Raw genomic sequence first — 13,819 nt, 5'->3', positions numbered from 1 at the left:
AAAACGGTTTCGCCCAATGTAGTGCATGACTTTGACCTCAAGGCCACCTGTAGACAGATAACGGACAAAAAAGGACATTGAGCGAGACATAAGTTTTGCTTGTAATGCAATCTTATAATACTGTGAAATTAAGTTTGATTAAAAGGGAATATGAGAATAGAAGATGGCCAAATGAGAATAAATTGAAAGAGAGAAATATCATGCGATGTAGCTAAATGTTGAAATATGTGAGACAAAAAAGAAAAGATGTACAAATCACCTTCTGCTATGTCTTCAATGATTCCCGGATATGGGTTATCGTCATATGTGATGACACACCACTTTCCAAGAAGGTCTTTAGTGATGTCATCAACTGGAAAGAGAATCCCTTCATAATCAGAGTTTGGGGTGGAATGGCTTCCATTTTCTGGGGCTGTTGGTTCAGATGTTCTCACATCTCTTCCAGGTTGTACTTGAGGTGCAATGTTGGTGGACAATGGGTGGAAACAGGGACAGATGGCCTCTCTGTTGCAGAAGCAGCTCAGCACTCTATAGTGGATCGTGCCAGGCGTAGTGCAGATAACCTGATGACTACTCAGTGTACCTTTGATGGTGGTCAGCTCTTTTGGAAGGAGTGTGCTTACTCTGTTTATCTCGTCTTCCTCCACGTAGAAGAGCTTGACTTTTGTGAGAGGAAAGAGTGTGTCATAGAGGGCTTTTGCTGTGGGTATGTCAGTACCCTTGGCTACCTGTGAATCCGCAGTTCTCTTCATGGTGGCTCCAACTCCATCGGCAGGTCCTTTCCCGTGACCAGCTTCCAGAAAACTCCAGTTTACTGCGGCAAATCCCATCCGGAAAGGAATGGTGCTCAAGAGAAAGAAGTTCTTCTTTCCTCTATATTGCATGGTCGGCCCATCGCTGATGAAGAAGAGCTTTTTGATCCTTGCATGGTTCTCTTTCAGGAACTGAAGAACTGGTTCAAGTTGAGCCCAAATGGCGGGAGGATCATGTTTCATGGATGGGGGACAAGGCACAGAATGTCAGTGTACCATCTGTGGTGTACACAACGGCATTGTGCAGTGTAGTCTGCCTGTGGGATGCTCCAAAATGGACTTGCTGCACCTCCTTTGCATATTTGCACTGCCAGTTTTCTGCATAGTCAATGTGAATAATAGCTTCGTCTTCTTTCAGAGATTTGTGCAGGAATTGGAGCTGTGGTTACTGGTGATGGATGTTGAAGAGGTGCTTGCACACTTTGGCTTTCATTTCTCTCTCAAAATCTTCCAAAAGGTGCTCTGGGCTGCCCTCACATCTCTGTTTAACCGTTTTTGTCACAGTGATCTTTCGTCTTTCTCCGTCCTTTTCTTTTTCATAATCTTCTTTTTTCGTGAGCCACTGGTACCACCATGTGACTTCTGATGTACCAGTACTTGTTGTGTTTAAGAGAGACTTGTTCTTACATGAAAGACATTCCCTGTACATGCAAGCTTTAGCCTGAGTGTCACAGCACAACTCCTCTGCGACTTTGCTCAAGCTCGGTGACTTAATAATACCAAGGTGCTTGAGCCTGTCTGCTTGAGCCTGTCTGCTTTCATCTGGGCATTCTCATGTTGTTGATGTTTGGGGCAACAATCCAAAAAGGTATTTTCCTGCAGAAAAGTGAATAGGACAGCTTCAGATGAGGCATCTCCAGCATCAACTTCTGATGCAGATTCAGCATTGCGTCAGAAAGGAACCTCTTTTGTTTCTTCTTTTTGAATCTTGTGATCGTTTCATTTTTCCCTGCTGATGCCCGACTATTGTCATCTCGACTTAAGAACATTTTGACTATCTCCATGGTCTTTTTATTACTACTTCTCTGATAGGTGAACCTCGATTGTGGCTTGTCTAAAGTCTTGTTTAACTCTCTGTGGGCGATCGCTACAGTTTTCTTTAGCAAATTAACAAGTTTGTATTTTCTGAGCAATCTGTGTGAGACAGCTCTTCTAAATGCATTTTTCTCTTTGTAGCTGACAGACTTGTTTTTTTTCTTAATTTGGTGTAGAAGTGTATTGTGAAAAAGATGGGTCTTTCTGATATTAGCAGGAACTCTGTGCTTCTGTACATTGTTCCATGTTTTTGTTCTTGGGGAACAATTTGACCCATCTGATGTCAACTTCAACCTTAACCTCTGACACCTTTTTTTATATTTTGCTTCCCTCCGCAGCATGTCTTGGACCTTCTGCTCTAGCTTCTGTAATTTTCTGGAGCTACACATTTTTTCCTTTCTCCTTTTCTTGTCTGCAGGTCTATGTTCTGGTGTCTGATCAGCCTCGCTAGAAGTGCTAGTTGCACTTCTCGTCCTTTTCTGGTCTGCAGGCCTATGCTCTGGTGTCTGATCAGCCTCACTAGAAGTGCTAGGTGGTGTGGAAGCCCTGCAAATTGTCTCCATCTCGCTCTGTCGTTTCACAGACACCCTGTGCTTTTGCTGTCTTTTCCTCCATGATTTTCTGACCTTCCTTTGTTCCCTGTTCGATAAATCGCTGATAGATTTCAATTTTCCTTCTTCCTTTCGTTTTTTATTTCTTTCTCTTTCTTTTCTTACATATTCTTCGTGTTTCAGTGGGTCGTCCCTCACTCTTTGTGTGTATTCTCTCAGCCTCTCTGATCCACTTTTTCTAATTCCTTTTGGCATGTTGGTGTCTTATGATTCTCTCTCCCTGAACAATTTCAGACAGAAATTAGCATTATCTACATGTTTAAACTTTAGTCCACAAAACATAGCCTAGCTAATGTTAGTCTACATAGTTACTTACGTCAGAAGACATAGACTAAACTGTGGTCACACTACTTAGGTATGTAGCCCTAGCTAGCACTTTAGTAACAGGACTGAAATAGAGGGGGATGAGGCTAGAATGGGTTATCTGCTTAGTATTTTGAGCAAAACACTTCATAGACTTGTTTTTTATATATCCAAGACCTATAATATATGCTTGAAAATACTATAATAGGAGAACTTTAAAACATTTACTTCAAAATAACCTGCTTACCATTCATTTTTGCCACTACCGAAATAATCATGTCACTACCGAAACGTAACCATATGTTTCGGTAGTGACTATTTCGGTAGTGACGATTCTAGCTAAATTTGAGCATAACTAAAGAATGCAAGCAACTACATGGCTAGCATACACGTTTTTGAAGAGGTTTACACACATAAAAACCTAATGCTTTGCATAAAACCCCCAAAAGTTTACTTAATAGAAGAGAATATGTGTTCGGTAGCGACAATTCTTAAGGTTACACGCCGATTTTCAGATTTTGGAACAGATTTATATCAAAAGTATGGGATCTAGCTACTTACCATTCACCCATGAGGGACAGGGATGCAGTGTCACTGCCTTGTCAAAAATGCAGGGGTGTGGCTAAAAACCAGGCTCAGCCATTGGACTAAAACCCCTTGTGTTTCGGTAGTGACATGAAAACTGGGGACATGATTTTTTGAGTATAGTTTTTTTATTAAAAAATTAAACCCACAATAAATCTAAATATTTCGACTTCGGTTTGAATGTTATCATAAAGATCTTCTAAATACACCATCGAACAAAATAAAAAAAATATTTTAAGTGTTATTTACAGAACATGACATTTAGATGTCAGGGTTGGGGACAGCTACTTCCCAATAGAAAGTATCCTATAAATGATGTTTTTGTATATATTAAGCTTATCACTATCTAATTGAATGCATTGTGTTTAATAGAAAATCACATATTCTTAGTAAATATCTATGTCTGAATACTTAATTGTTTTGTTAAATAGTTTTTCTTGTGGTGGGACTGCACTTTGCACAAATTCGGTAGAATGCCCCATATAGCAGCAAGTATCTTTAAGGAGTCATTTTATCTGCAATGTCAGTCTTTTATACAGTAAGACAGCAGATATATAACTCTAGGAAGAAGCGATAGATCCTGTTGTTGGCCACTTTTGTAGAGATACTGGTGGCTGCTATAAAAATCCATCAGGATCCAAGCAACCGCAACAAATCAAATGGAGATTTATACCACTTGTAGTAACGGAGATAGCTACCTGGTTCTGTTTAGGAGAAGATAGTGAGAGGGGAGAAATGAGCTTTAATATTTAGCTCTGCCCTTTTCAGAAACGTAAGTGAAATATCTTCAAGAAAGCTCTTGATATTCTCTTGGTAAGTCTAGCAGAAGATGCCATTTTGATTTGTATTCTGCATGTTTGGTATTGTATTGTGTTATAGTGTGTTGCGTTTTTTTTGTTTTTTGTTTCTTCCCCATTAGCAATATCATTGAAAAACTGTGACTCATTCTCAAGAGTTCTGGTTAAGACCCGACAGCAGACACATAAGTAATAAAATAAACATTCACAGACAGCACATTAATACAAGGACAATTTATAACATCACTCATAAAATGATTAGTGCAAAAGTGTCAATGGGACACTCTATAAACAAGATTAAAGTCCAACTCTCCAGAAAACTTAAAACGGACTTAGAAGTGGGTGAAAATCTTTGGCAAAAAGATATACAGAGGAAAAATAATGTTATCTCATTTACTTAAACAATAAAAAAGGGGAACCGAACCCTGAGGCCCACTGAAATGTGCACATATCTTTGTGTACAATCCCAGCCTTTCAGTGAAGCTAGACAATAGGCAGTTTCCCAAACATCAAGGATGATATAGCTTTGTATAGAAGGTTTAAAAACGTGACACTAAGTCAGCTAATCATTTTTATTTTATTTATATGCTGGTAAATATAGATTTAAAATGTCGACAGAGCCAGGCTAGCTGTTGAGCATTAAAGTATTTCATCTAATATAAATGTATTGTGTACTAGCTTTCTAGATAATAGGCGCCGCAGTTACATTCATATCAGCAGTTGGTAAGAAGACACTAGAGAACATTTCCCAAAATGTCTGACTATTTATCAAAAACCGCCCATTTAAATGTCAGCAATCCAAAAAGCCTTGACATGGAGTACACGTCTCGGGTTTCAGATTCATGATATTACTCAAATTAGTACAATAATGTATATTGGCTTTTCTTCGGCATTTACAGTACATCTTAATTTGTCTCTGTGAGTTCCCTTGATTGTACAAATTAGACCAAGGACTTGTCAGTGTTGACTGACTGACTCTTTTACATCAGGTAATAATCAGAGTCAAATCAAAGCAAGTTTCAATTTTTCTTGAAAGATGATCACATTATCATTCAAACTCTGTGACCTATACCATCAAGATTGAACATTGAATATACATACGGCATATTAAATATACATATTTCAGTGTGGGTTGTTAATGCCTCGCTATACCAAACATGTTATAATCAACAGATCTCTCTGACTCTGATGCCTCCCACTCAGTTTGACTCTTTGACTCGCAGCTGCTATCGATCTGCGTGCCACCCTGCCTACTCCAGTTGAACCCCTTCCACTTTCTTCTCTCACTCCTACACATTTTCCTCTCTCTGTATTACTTTTTGCACAATTTCTCTGTCATTGTCTCATTTTCCACCTAATTCTCCCTCTTTACTGTCTTTTTCCGTATCATTCTCTTGTTCATGTTCCTTTCCACCCTCAACAGCCCTCTCACATTGTCTAGCCTCAACCTCTCCTCCTTTCCTCCACCGTTCACACACTTACTGCCCTTCCAGCACATCACCTTCCGCCTGTTGATGTATTTCACAAGGATAACTTATGATTTGTGGAAGTAAACAACTTGTAGGCGTCATAAGGGAGCACCCTGCTGCTGTGCTTTGTTTTCGGTCTAAAATTAAATGTGGTCCCAGCGCTGGCCTGCGCGCTTGCCAGACTTGGACATAAATGCCAAGCAAACTTTGTGACAAGAGCAGGGAATTAAAAAAGGATAAAAAGGAAATGAAAGTCAAGGACAAACTGTTTCACAGGAAAGATTGTATTTGTAAGTCAATTCATGCTCATATTTCTGAAAATATGTTCAACATCTTTATGATAATACAGAAAGGATTTGCTGTCCAGGCTTTTCCAGCATTATATTTCCTGGCACATTATAATATCTTAGGCTTTGTAGACATGTACGCTAAATGTGTTTTGACCCAGAGCCTTTTGCTCCTTTGTGAAACCAGATTCCAGTTTGTCTTCTTGGGGCACACACTACTCCACATTTAACAGTATCCTGAAGACTTTCCCGAGTCAGGGCTGGCTCAGGCTTGCATTGAACCAGCCCCCAGTTATGCTGCTATATGCTGACACTGTCTCTTCTCTTCCTCTATATCTTTATGTACTGATCTCCCAAAAACTCAGCTTTCCTGGAGATTTTGTGTCTTCAACCTGGATTGTTACAAGCAGGTTGCCAGAACCTGGAAGATGGTTGAAATCCACATGGATATATCTTCTTTTTCTTTATTTTTATATATATATAAAGATAATCTTTTCTAACTTTTGAACTCTCTATGATGTAAATGTCTACACATCTTAATCTGAACTCACGACACCTAAAGCGTTTGACTTTAATCTCAGAATTCTGAGAAAACTTTTTCTGATTCATTCTCTGAATGTTGTCTTTTTTGTACAAAATGTTAACTTCTCTCACAAATCTTGGACTTTCTCCTCAGAATTCTGACTCTTTTTTTTTCAGTGCTCAATAAAAAAATTCACTTTTGGTCAGATCGTAATAAAAACCCCTAACATGTTGCTTTAATCCTCTTTGGGGGTTTCTCCTTGTGTTTTCCTTGGGGTCTAAGGACAGAGGGTGTCGTACTCTATGCTGTGCACACTGTAAAGCCATGAGACACGTGTGTAACTTGTGATATTGCACTTTTTAAAGACATTGAATTGGTGCATTGACCCTGATTGTGGATCTCCTTTCAGGTGGCCGTCAGGGGAAGATGCCGGTGACGGCGCTGGAGGCCTTTGACCTGAAAATGAAGAGTTGGACACGTTACCCCTGCATCCCCAGCCGGAGGGCCTTTTCGTGTTGCGCTACCAATGAGCGCAGTTTCTTCAGCCTGGGTGGCCTCCAGCAACCGGGGCCACACAACTTCTACTCTAGACCTCACTTTGTCAGTACCATGGAGGAGTATGATCTGGATCAGGGTAGGTGTACACCCAAATACTACTTTTAAGGAAGCACATTGGACATAAAACTGACTGTATTAGGTCACATCACTTTTTTATTTACTCAGATTTGGTTTCTGATTGCATTTTGTACAGGTAACTAGTCATTGTTATGAAAGTATCCCCTCCAACTCTGCTTATGATTTATTTTCAGAGATTCTGAAAAATATGTTTATTCCTTCTTAATGTGTTATTTTATACGAGGAGAGAGAAGCTGCTTTGAATTCAGCCAGAAATAATTGTTGGTTGGGTTTATAACAATGCACACAGTTCCAGCCTGGAGCACTTTGCATGGAGTGAGAACATTATCTGTGCTGTGCTCATAATCCACCTAAATGCAGGAAGATTATGCATGAGATGAGTCAGAACATAACAGAGCTGATGGTCATGCTGATAGAAAGAGTTCTTTTTTGATGCTCTAGATTTCTGACCAGTCATAAAAGGTGACTGAACAAATGCATTAATGGAATGTGGGCAATGCCTCCCCTGATTTAGATGCACATTCAGTTGTTATAACATTTGAATGTAGATTTGGCTTTAAGTCTGAGTTTGGTTGCACTCTGAAAGTTAAGCAGCCAAAACGATATAAATCATTACCTTGAAAAAAGGAAGATTTGTGCTTTGACTAGATACTGTAATAATAATAACATTTGCAGCAAATTGCATTTTAAGCAGCATTAAACAGAACAGAGATCCTCCATCATAAGATGTAATTATGTCTGTTAACAAGAAAAAGATGGGTTTTTGCAGCTCTATGAAACTTTTTGAGAAAAATTGAAAATAATTGTGTCCTGCTTTGCATTTTTTAATACATTTTAGTTGAATGTTTTGGTTAGCATTTATTGTCACAAGTATGCTATTGGCTAAAGAGTGAATTGACAAAGAGGCCTAGTGTCATGGTGGAAGAGGTCAACTTTTGGTCTAAACACACGTTATATTGATGCATATATATTTCTGTACAAAGTACACATGGCAAATCAGCCCTACGCTGATGTTTCCGTTATGTTTTTATGGTCAGAGCACTGCGCTCAGAGTTCAAATTATTTCAACTTTGACCTAGTTTACCTCGGACCAACTAATCAGATGAAAGCTGTTACATCATGTGGATGCAGCCTAACCTTAGCGCTTAATCTGTCTCTAATTTATCGCTACTTTTGCACCTAAAACATGATAAATAACTTCCCTTTTTCCTTAATCCCCTCTGATAGCAGCAGCACGATTAAAATATTATCCCCATTCTAGTTAGCATAGGGCTAAACCACAAGTTATCCGGAAGTCTCTGGTGCAAATGCTCAAAAGTAGCACGCAACATTACAATTACCAACAAGAAGTGTCATATAAACTGTACAAACTGTAATCAACCCTCACACCCCCCATTCTGTCCTGATCCAAAGTACACTTTAATGAATTAATCTTTTATTTAGCCAGTAGGGTCACATTGATATGCAAGATGTGTTCTTTCACGGTGTTCTGCACATACTGTACATGCCATACCAGTGATTTCCATAACAAATCAGTCAAGGACTATGTAAATCGGCAACATGTTTATTCATGCTACTTATTATAAACCATAATTAACCTTCTGGTTTCTTTAGGGTTCTGTCCTCAGTAGAATATGCTTCAAACTCTTAAGAGACTATAATTATTATTGTTAAATATGTATCAACATAAAAAAAACATCTTGCGGTAACCTTTTCCTCGTCCAGCCCTAAAGCCCCTGTCACACTATCCCGAAATTCACACTCGATGGACACACGATTAAGGAAATGTTCAAATTCGGCTCTGATCGTAACAACATCGGGCCATTCGTGAGGGCATCTTAAGCCATCGTATGACCGCCGGTGGAGTTTCTCAGGCTCCGGCATCAACCTCGGGAGCGGTGGCAACATCTTTGGCATCACAAAGCATTGCCGAAGGACCTTGTGAAGGTTAATTTTCGTGTTGACTTTGTGTGTCCATTTTGCCCTTCGTAAGGCATTCGTGAGGGCATCTTAAGCAATCGTATGACCGCCGGTGGAATTTATCAGGCTCCGGCAGCAACTTCGGGAGCGGTGGCAAAATCTTTGGCATGCCAAAGATGGCTTAAGATGCCCTCATGAATGGCCCGATGTTGCTACGATCAGAGCCGAATTTGAAAATGTCCTTTATCGTGTGTCCATCTGGTTGCTTTATTGCACAACAAAATCATGTAAACATATTATGTAAATAACCCAATTTGTGTTCTGTGAAACTAAAAAGGATATAATATATTATTTTGAAGGCAAGGAAGTTGTTGTTGCTATGGAAACAACATGACGGAGAAACTTAATATCTTCTACATATAAAGACGGAGAAAGTAAAGAACAAAGTCGGAAAATATCAGTACAGTATCATAATACTTTAACATAATTGTTTGTGTTACTTTCGTTGCAGTTGTATGTCTTAAATGTAATGTAAGTGTTGCCTTCGTGTGTGGTTCGGGCCATCTTCGTGCGAAATTCACAATTCCATATTCGTGTGTCCATCGGGTGTCAATTTCGGGACAGTGTGACAGGGGCTTAATAGAAAAACTTCTGCTGTTCCCATTGAATGTTCATTGAACTACATGTGTGATGGAAATTCCAAAATAACCAATATACAAACTTAAACCAAAGTTGTCTTATTTAATAAAGAGTTATAGCATTTAACAGAATCAAAATCCAACCAGAGAAGCAAGTGTATTAAATGAGACTTAATGATAGTTTTACTACAACAACATGCTTGGTTGAAGATGGCGACAGATAATGGCATGCAGTAAGACAATGTAAGAAACTCAGGGCTGGCCGCTCTGCTGGAGCTTTTATTACTGAAGTGCCTGTTGTCAAGCTTTCAGCAGCTTAATATACAGGATACTGAGGGTGCACTGACTCACTGTCATAACTGCAAATATGTATGCAGCAGCTGCAGACGCTACAGGTATGCTAGCACTGCAGGTATGTTAATTAGTTCATTAGAGAGGTATAGAGAAAATTCTGTTTCCTGTTGAAACTATGTTGCACATATGTTCTGAACATAATCTTAAAGAAACAAGCTCTGTTATGAATACAAAATAGTACTATACATTTGAAACTGGCCTACAGCAAAATACTGTATCTGAGTGAACACAGGGGCTTGCAATTTAGCTTACATGACTGACACATAGTCAAATTGTAGCCTCAAAGACGGCATTCAGTGCCACAGAGGCTAAATACTGTTTGATTCAGTCCGTCCTGTCTCAAATTATCCTCAGAAACAGTGATGAGTCATAGTCCTATAGATAGATATACAAATCAATGGCCTTTGTTCAAAGCTCTGTGCAATGAGTCGTGATTCGATTTACAGAAAGCAAACAGAATTGGCACTTGAATCAAAGGAAGCTCAGATTATCAGAGTCGGATACTTAGGGGTAATCCATTCTATCATTTTCTGAAGCTTTTGTTGATTTTAAATTGGTTTCAGAGCAAAATGTAGGAGAAGATTTGTTATGATGTTTGATGATTGAGTGGGCTTCTATCTGTAGCATGTGGTGCGTCACCACAATATTTGTAAATATATCAACATCTACAGAAAAGATTGGCAATTTTTCTTTTTCAGACTCTTATGATTCAGCAGTGACTTGCCTGGCTTTTACTTTAAAAATTGAACATTCATAGTTTTGTCTGAAATGCAATTTTATTATTTGGAGTTTGTAACAAGGTTGAAGGTTCTTTATTTAGTCATACGAACATAGCTACAGTGTAGTTATGCCGATTAAATCTTGTGTCACAGGCTTCTCCAACAGAGCAACACAAAACACAGATAAACAGAAAACATATAGTGCAAGTAAATAGTAATACAAAAAGAAAAATAGTTTTAAAAAAATGAAATAGTGAAATAGTGCAATGAGAGTCTATATGCAAGTTATTGAAATAGGATAGATAGGTAAATAGATACATCATTTTTAAATATTTTGTAAGTAGCAGCCAGATGAATATTAGGTATGTTGTTTCAACTGTTCAGGTGTTTAACAGATTTTGCTTCAACAGTTCAGGTGTTTAACAGTCTTATTGCCTGTGGGATGAAACTGTCCCCGAGTCTGGTGGTGTTAGTCCGGATGCTGCGGTAACGCCTGCCAGACGGCAGCAGACAGAACAGTTTCTGGTGATGGGGGTCTTTTATAATCCGGAGGGATTTCTTCCTGAGCCGCTGGGAGTAGAGGTCCTCCATGGATGGCAGCTCCGTCCTGGTGACGTTCTGTGCAGTTTTCACCACCCTCTGTAAAGCCTTACGATTGAGGTCGGTGCAGCTGCCGTACCAGGCCGTGATGCAGCCAGTCAGGATGCTCTCTATGGTGCACCTGTAGAAGGTCAGGATCCTCTCTATGGTGCACCTGTAGAAGTTGCAGAGTATCCTGGAGTCCATGTTGAACCTCCTCAGCCTGCGGAGGAAGAAGAGCGGCTGTCAAGCTTTTTTGGTGATGGTTGTGGTGTGAAGAGTTCATGTCAGGTCCTCAGTGATGTGGACCCCGAGGAACCTGAAGCTGCTGACTCTCTCCTAGTCCCATTGATGGCGATGGGGGCGTGTCCCCCTCTCTGCTGCTTCCTGTAATCCACAATCAGCTCCTTTGTTTTGCTGAGGTTGAGATGGAGGTTGTTATCCTGGCACCAAGATGTCAGGTTTTCGACCTCCTCTCTGTACGCCGTCTCGTCGCCGTCGGTGATATGACCGATGACGGTCGTGTCATCAGCAAACTTCACGATGGTGTTGGAGCTGTGTATGGCCACGCAGTCGTGTGTGAACAGGGAGTCGAGGAGAGGGCTGAGGACGCAGCCTTGAGGGGCTCCGGTGTTGAGGAACAAGGTGGAGGATGTGATGTTTCCCACCCGCACTGCCTGGGGTCTGCCTGTCAGGAAGTTCAGGATCCAGTCACAGAAGGCGCTGTTGAGCCCGAGGTCTCTGAGCTTGATGACCAGTTTGGAGGACACAATGGTGTTGAATGCTGTCACCTTGATTTCAATGTCAGAAACCTGTATTTGCTTAACTGAATTGGTTTAAAGAGAGAAAACATTTTGACTAAAAGTTGACTAAAATGTAATTTTTCATCGACTAAAAGTAGACTAAAACGTTTTGAGTTTTCGTCGACTAAAACTATGAAGGATAGAAATGACTAAAACGTGACTAAAACTAATAACCATTTTTGTCTAAAGACTAAGACTAAATAAAAAACAGCTACCAAAATTAACACTGGTCTGACCAGCAGCCCGGCGTGGGTCCCCCGCTTGGTCTTCCTCCTGCGTCTCTCAGGTAGGACAACAGGTAGCCATGGCGAATCTCCATTGTCTGTCGGTGGGCTATTGTCCACAAAGTTTCTGATGTGAAGAAGTTCTTCTCTGCTATATTGTATAGCAGAGTTGGTGCGGTCGGCTTGCATGGTGCAAACCATGTTAAAAGCAGACGGCAAAAAGTAAATAAACACTGAAAAAATACGAAAGAGGGCAAAGTTGGAGAGGAGCCAAAAGACAATGCGGCCATCTTTCACGGCGCAGAGTAAACAATGATATCTTCCACACGCACAGTTAGGGTTAGGGTTGGGATTCAAACCAAAACTGGCCCTCAAATAGCCAAATATAGCATAGAGTGAAGTTCTACTGGGTGGTAACTAGAGATGAGGTCGTTACTAAAAAAAAGTAATATATTACATATTACTTTAAAAAAAAGTTATATATTACACTACTTCGTTACTCTCTACATAAAGTAACTCGTTACTTTACTCGCAGGGCCGGCCCGCCCCTCCCTACAGGCAGATCACGCAGACTGCGGCGCACCTACAGTGTAAGCGCGCCACAGTTTTGCCTCTGCGAGACTCCACTTGCACCCCCAATTACTATTGCATTAAGGAAGTCACAACAAGCTAACAGTCTGTGAAACGTAAAGACACTAATTAATGAAACCAGTTCAAGACGCATTATTCTTATACTTATCATTCTTTATGAGCGCAGTAACGGTAAGGTATCTAATTGACCTTTCGCAAAGCCACGCCCCCCCTTGGTTACTGTTGCTAGTCCGACAAGCTGAGAGCCAGATGCGTTAAACAAAGCCATAATGGAGGGTCTCCTTAACGTCGGAGTCGCCTTAACAGACTCATTTTGGAGCAATAACGCAGCAATATCCTCCAGGTCCCGACAAAAGGGGCTACAATACACTATGGAGGGTTATATCCACAGTATAAACATTAGAAAAGAGGGAGGCACAACATCAATAGAGGCACTTGCATACAGGTCGCAGTGCAAGGGTGAAAAACCACATGAGCTGTATGTCAAATTCGACGGAATTATTATTATTATTTTTGAATAAAACAATACAATCACAAGAGGCATTAAATGTTGTAGTTTGTCTAAAGTTAACTACCGTTTCCTTGGTGGCTTTCTGCATCCACCTTGTTGTTCCTTTGTGGGGGTCGGGGTGCCCACTTGTGCAGCAGGATTAGGGAAGTCGGCAGTAGGCTTTCCATTAACAAAATGCTACAAAGATTAAAGCAAAATATAAATGAATGATTGCCTGTTGACTTTCTTGTTTGTACTTTGACCACAGGTAGACTAATAACGGAGCTCAGCTGTTCAGACATTATTATGCATCAAGTGATATACATGGTCAAAACGACCTATAAGCACACAGCTTACAGCTGTAGTCGTGTGACTTTAGCTAAGGTTAGTGAGTGAAATTAGTTAATTAAATTAGTTAGTTAATTTGTGAATGTAATCTTTGC

The 13,819-nt window shown here is 40.2% G+C and overlaps 1 protein-coding gene across 1 annotated transcript in view; it reads left to right on the top strand.

The window, feature by feature from the left end:
• klhdc8b (kelch domain containing 8B) overlaps window positions 1-13,819 on the top strand; it is a gene marked incomplete at its 3' end in the record, with an annotated part of 357,262 nt that overhangs the window by 242,101 nt on the left and 101,342 nt on the right. The window contains exon 4 of the mRNA XM_079673663.1: window positions 6,832-7,056. Within this exon, the coding sequence (XP_079529789.1) occupies window positions 6,832-7,056 (225 nt within the window). The remainder of the gene's footprint in view (window positions 1-6,831; window positions 7,057-13,819) is intronic.

The sequence above is a fragment of the Notothenia rossii genome (genome assembly GCF_949606895.1).
Source record: "Notothenia rossii genome assembly, chromosome: 4".
Classification (NCBI taxonomy): Eukaryota; Metazoa; Chordata; class Actinopteri; order Perciformes; family Nototheniidae; genus Notothenia; species Notothenia rossii.
The sequence above is the reverse complement of the archived record's forward strand: the minus strand, read 5'-3'. Positions and strand labels throughout refer to the sequence as shown.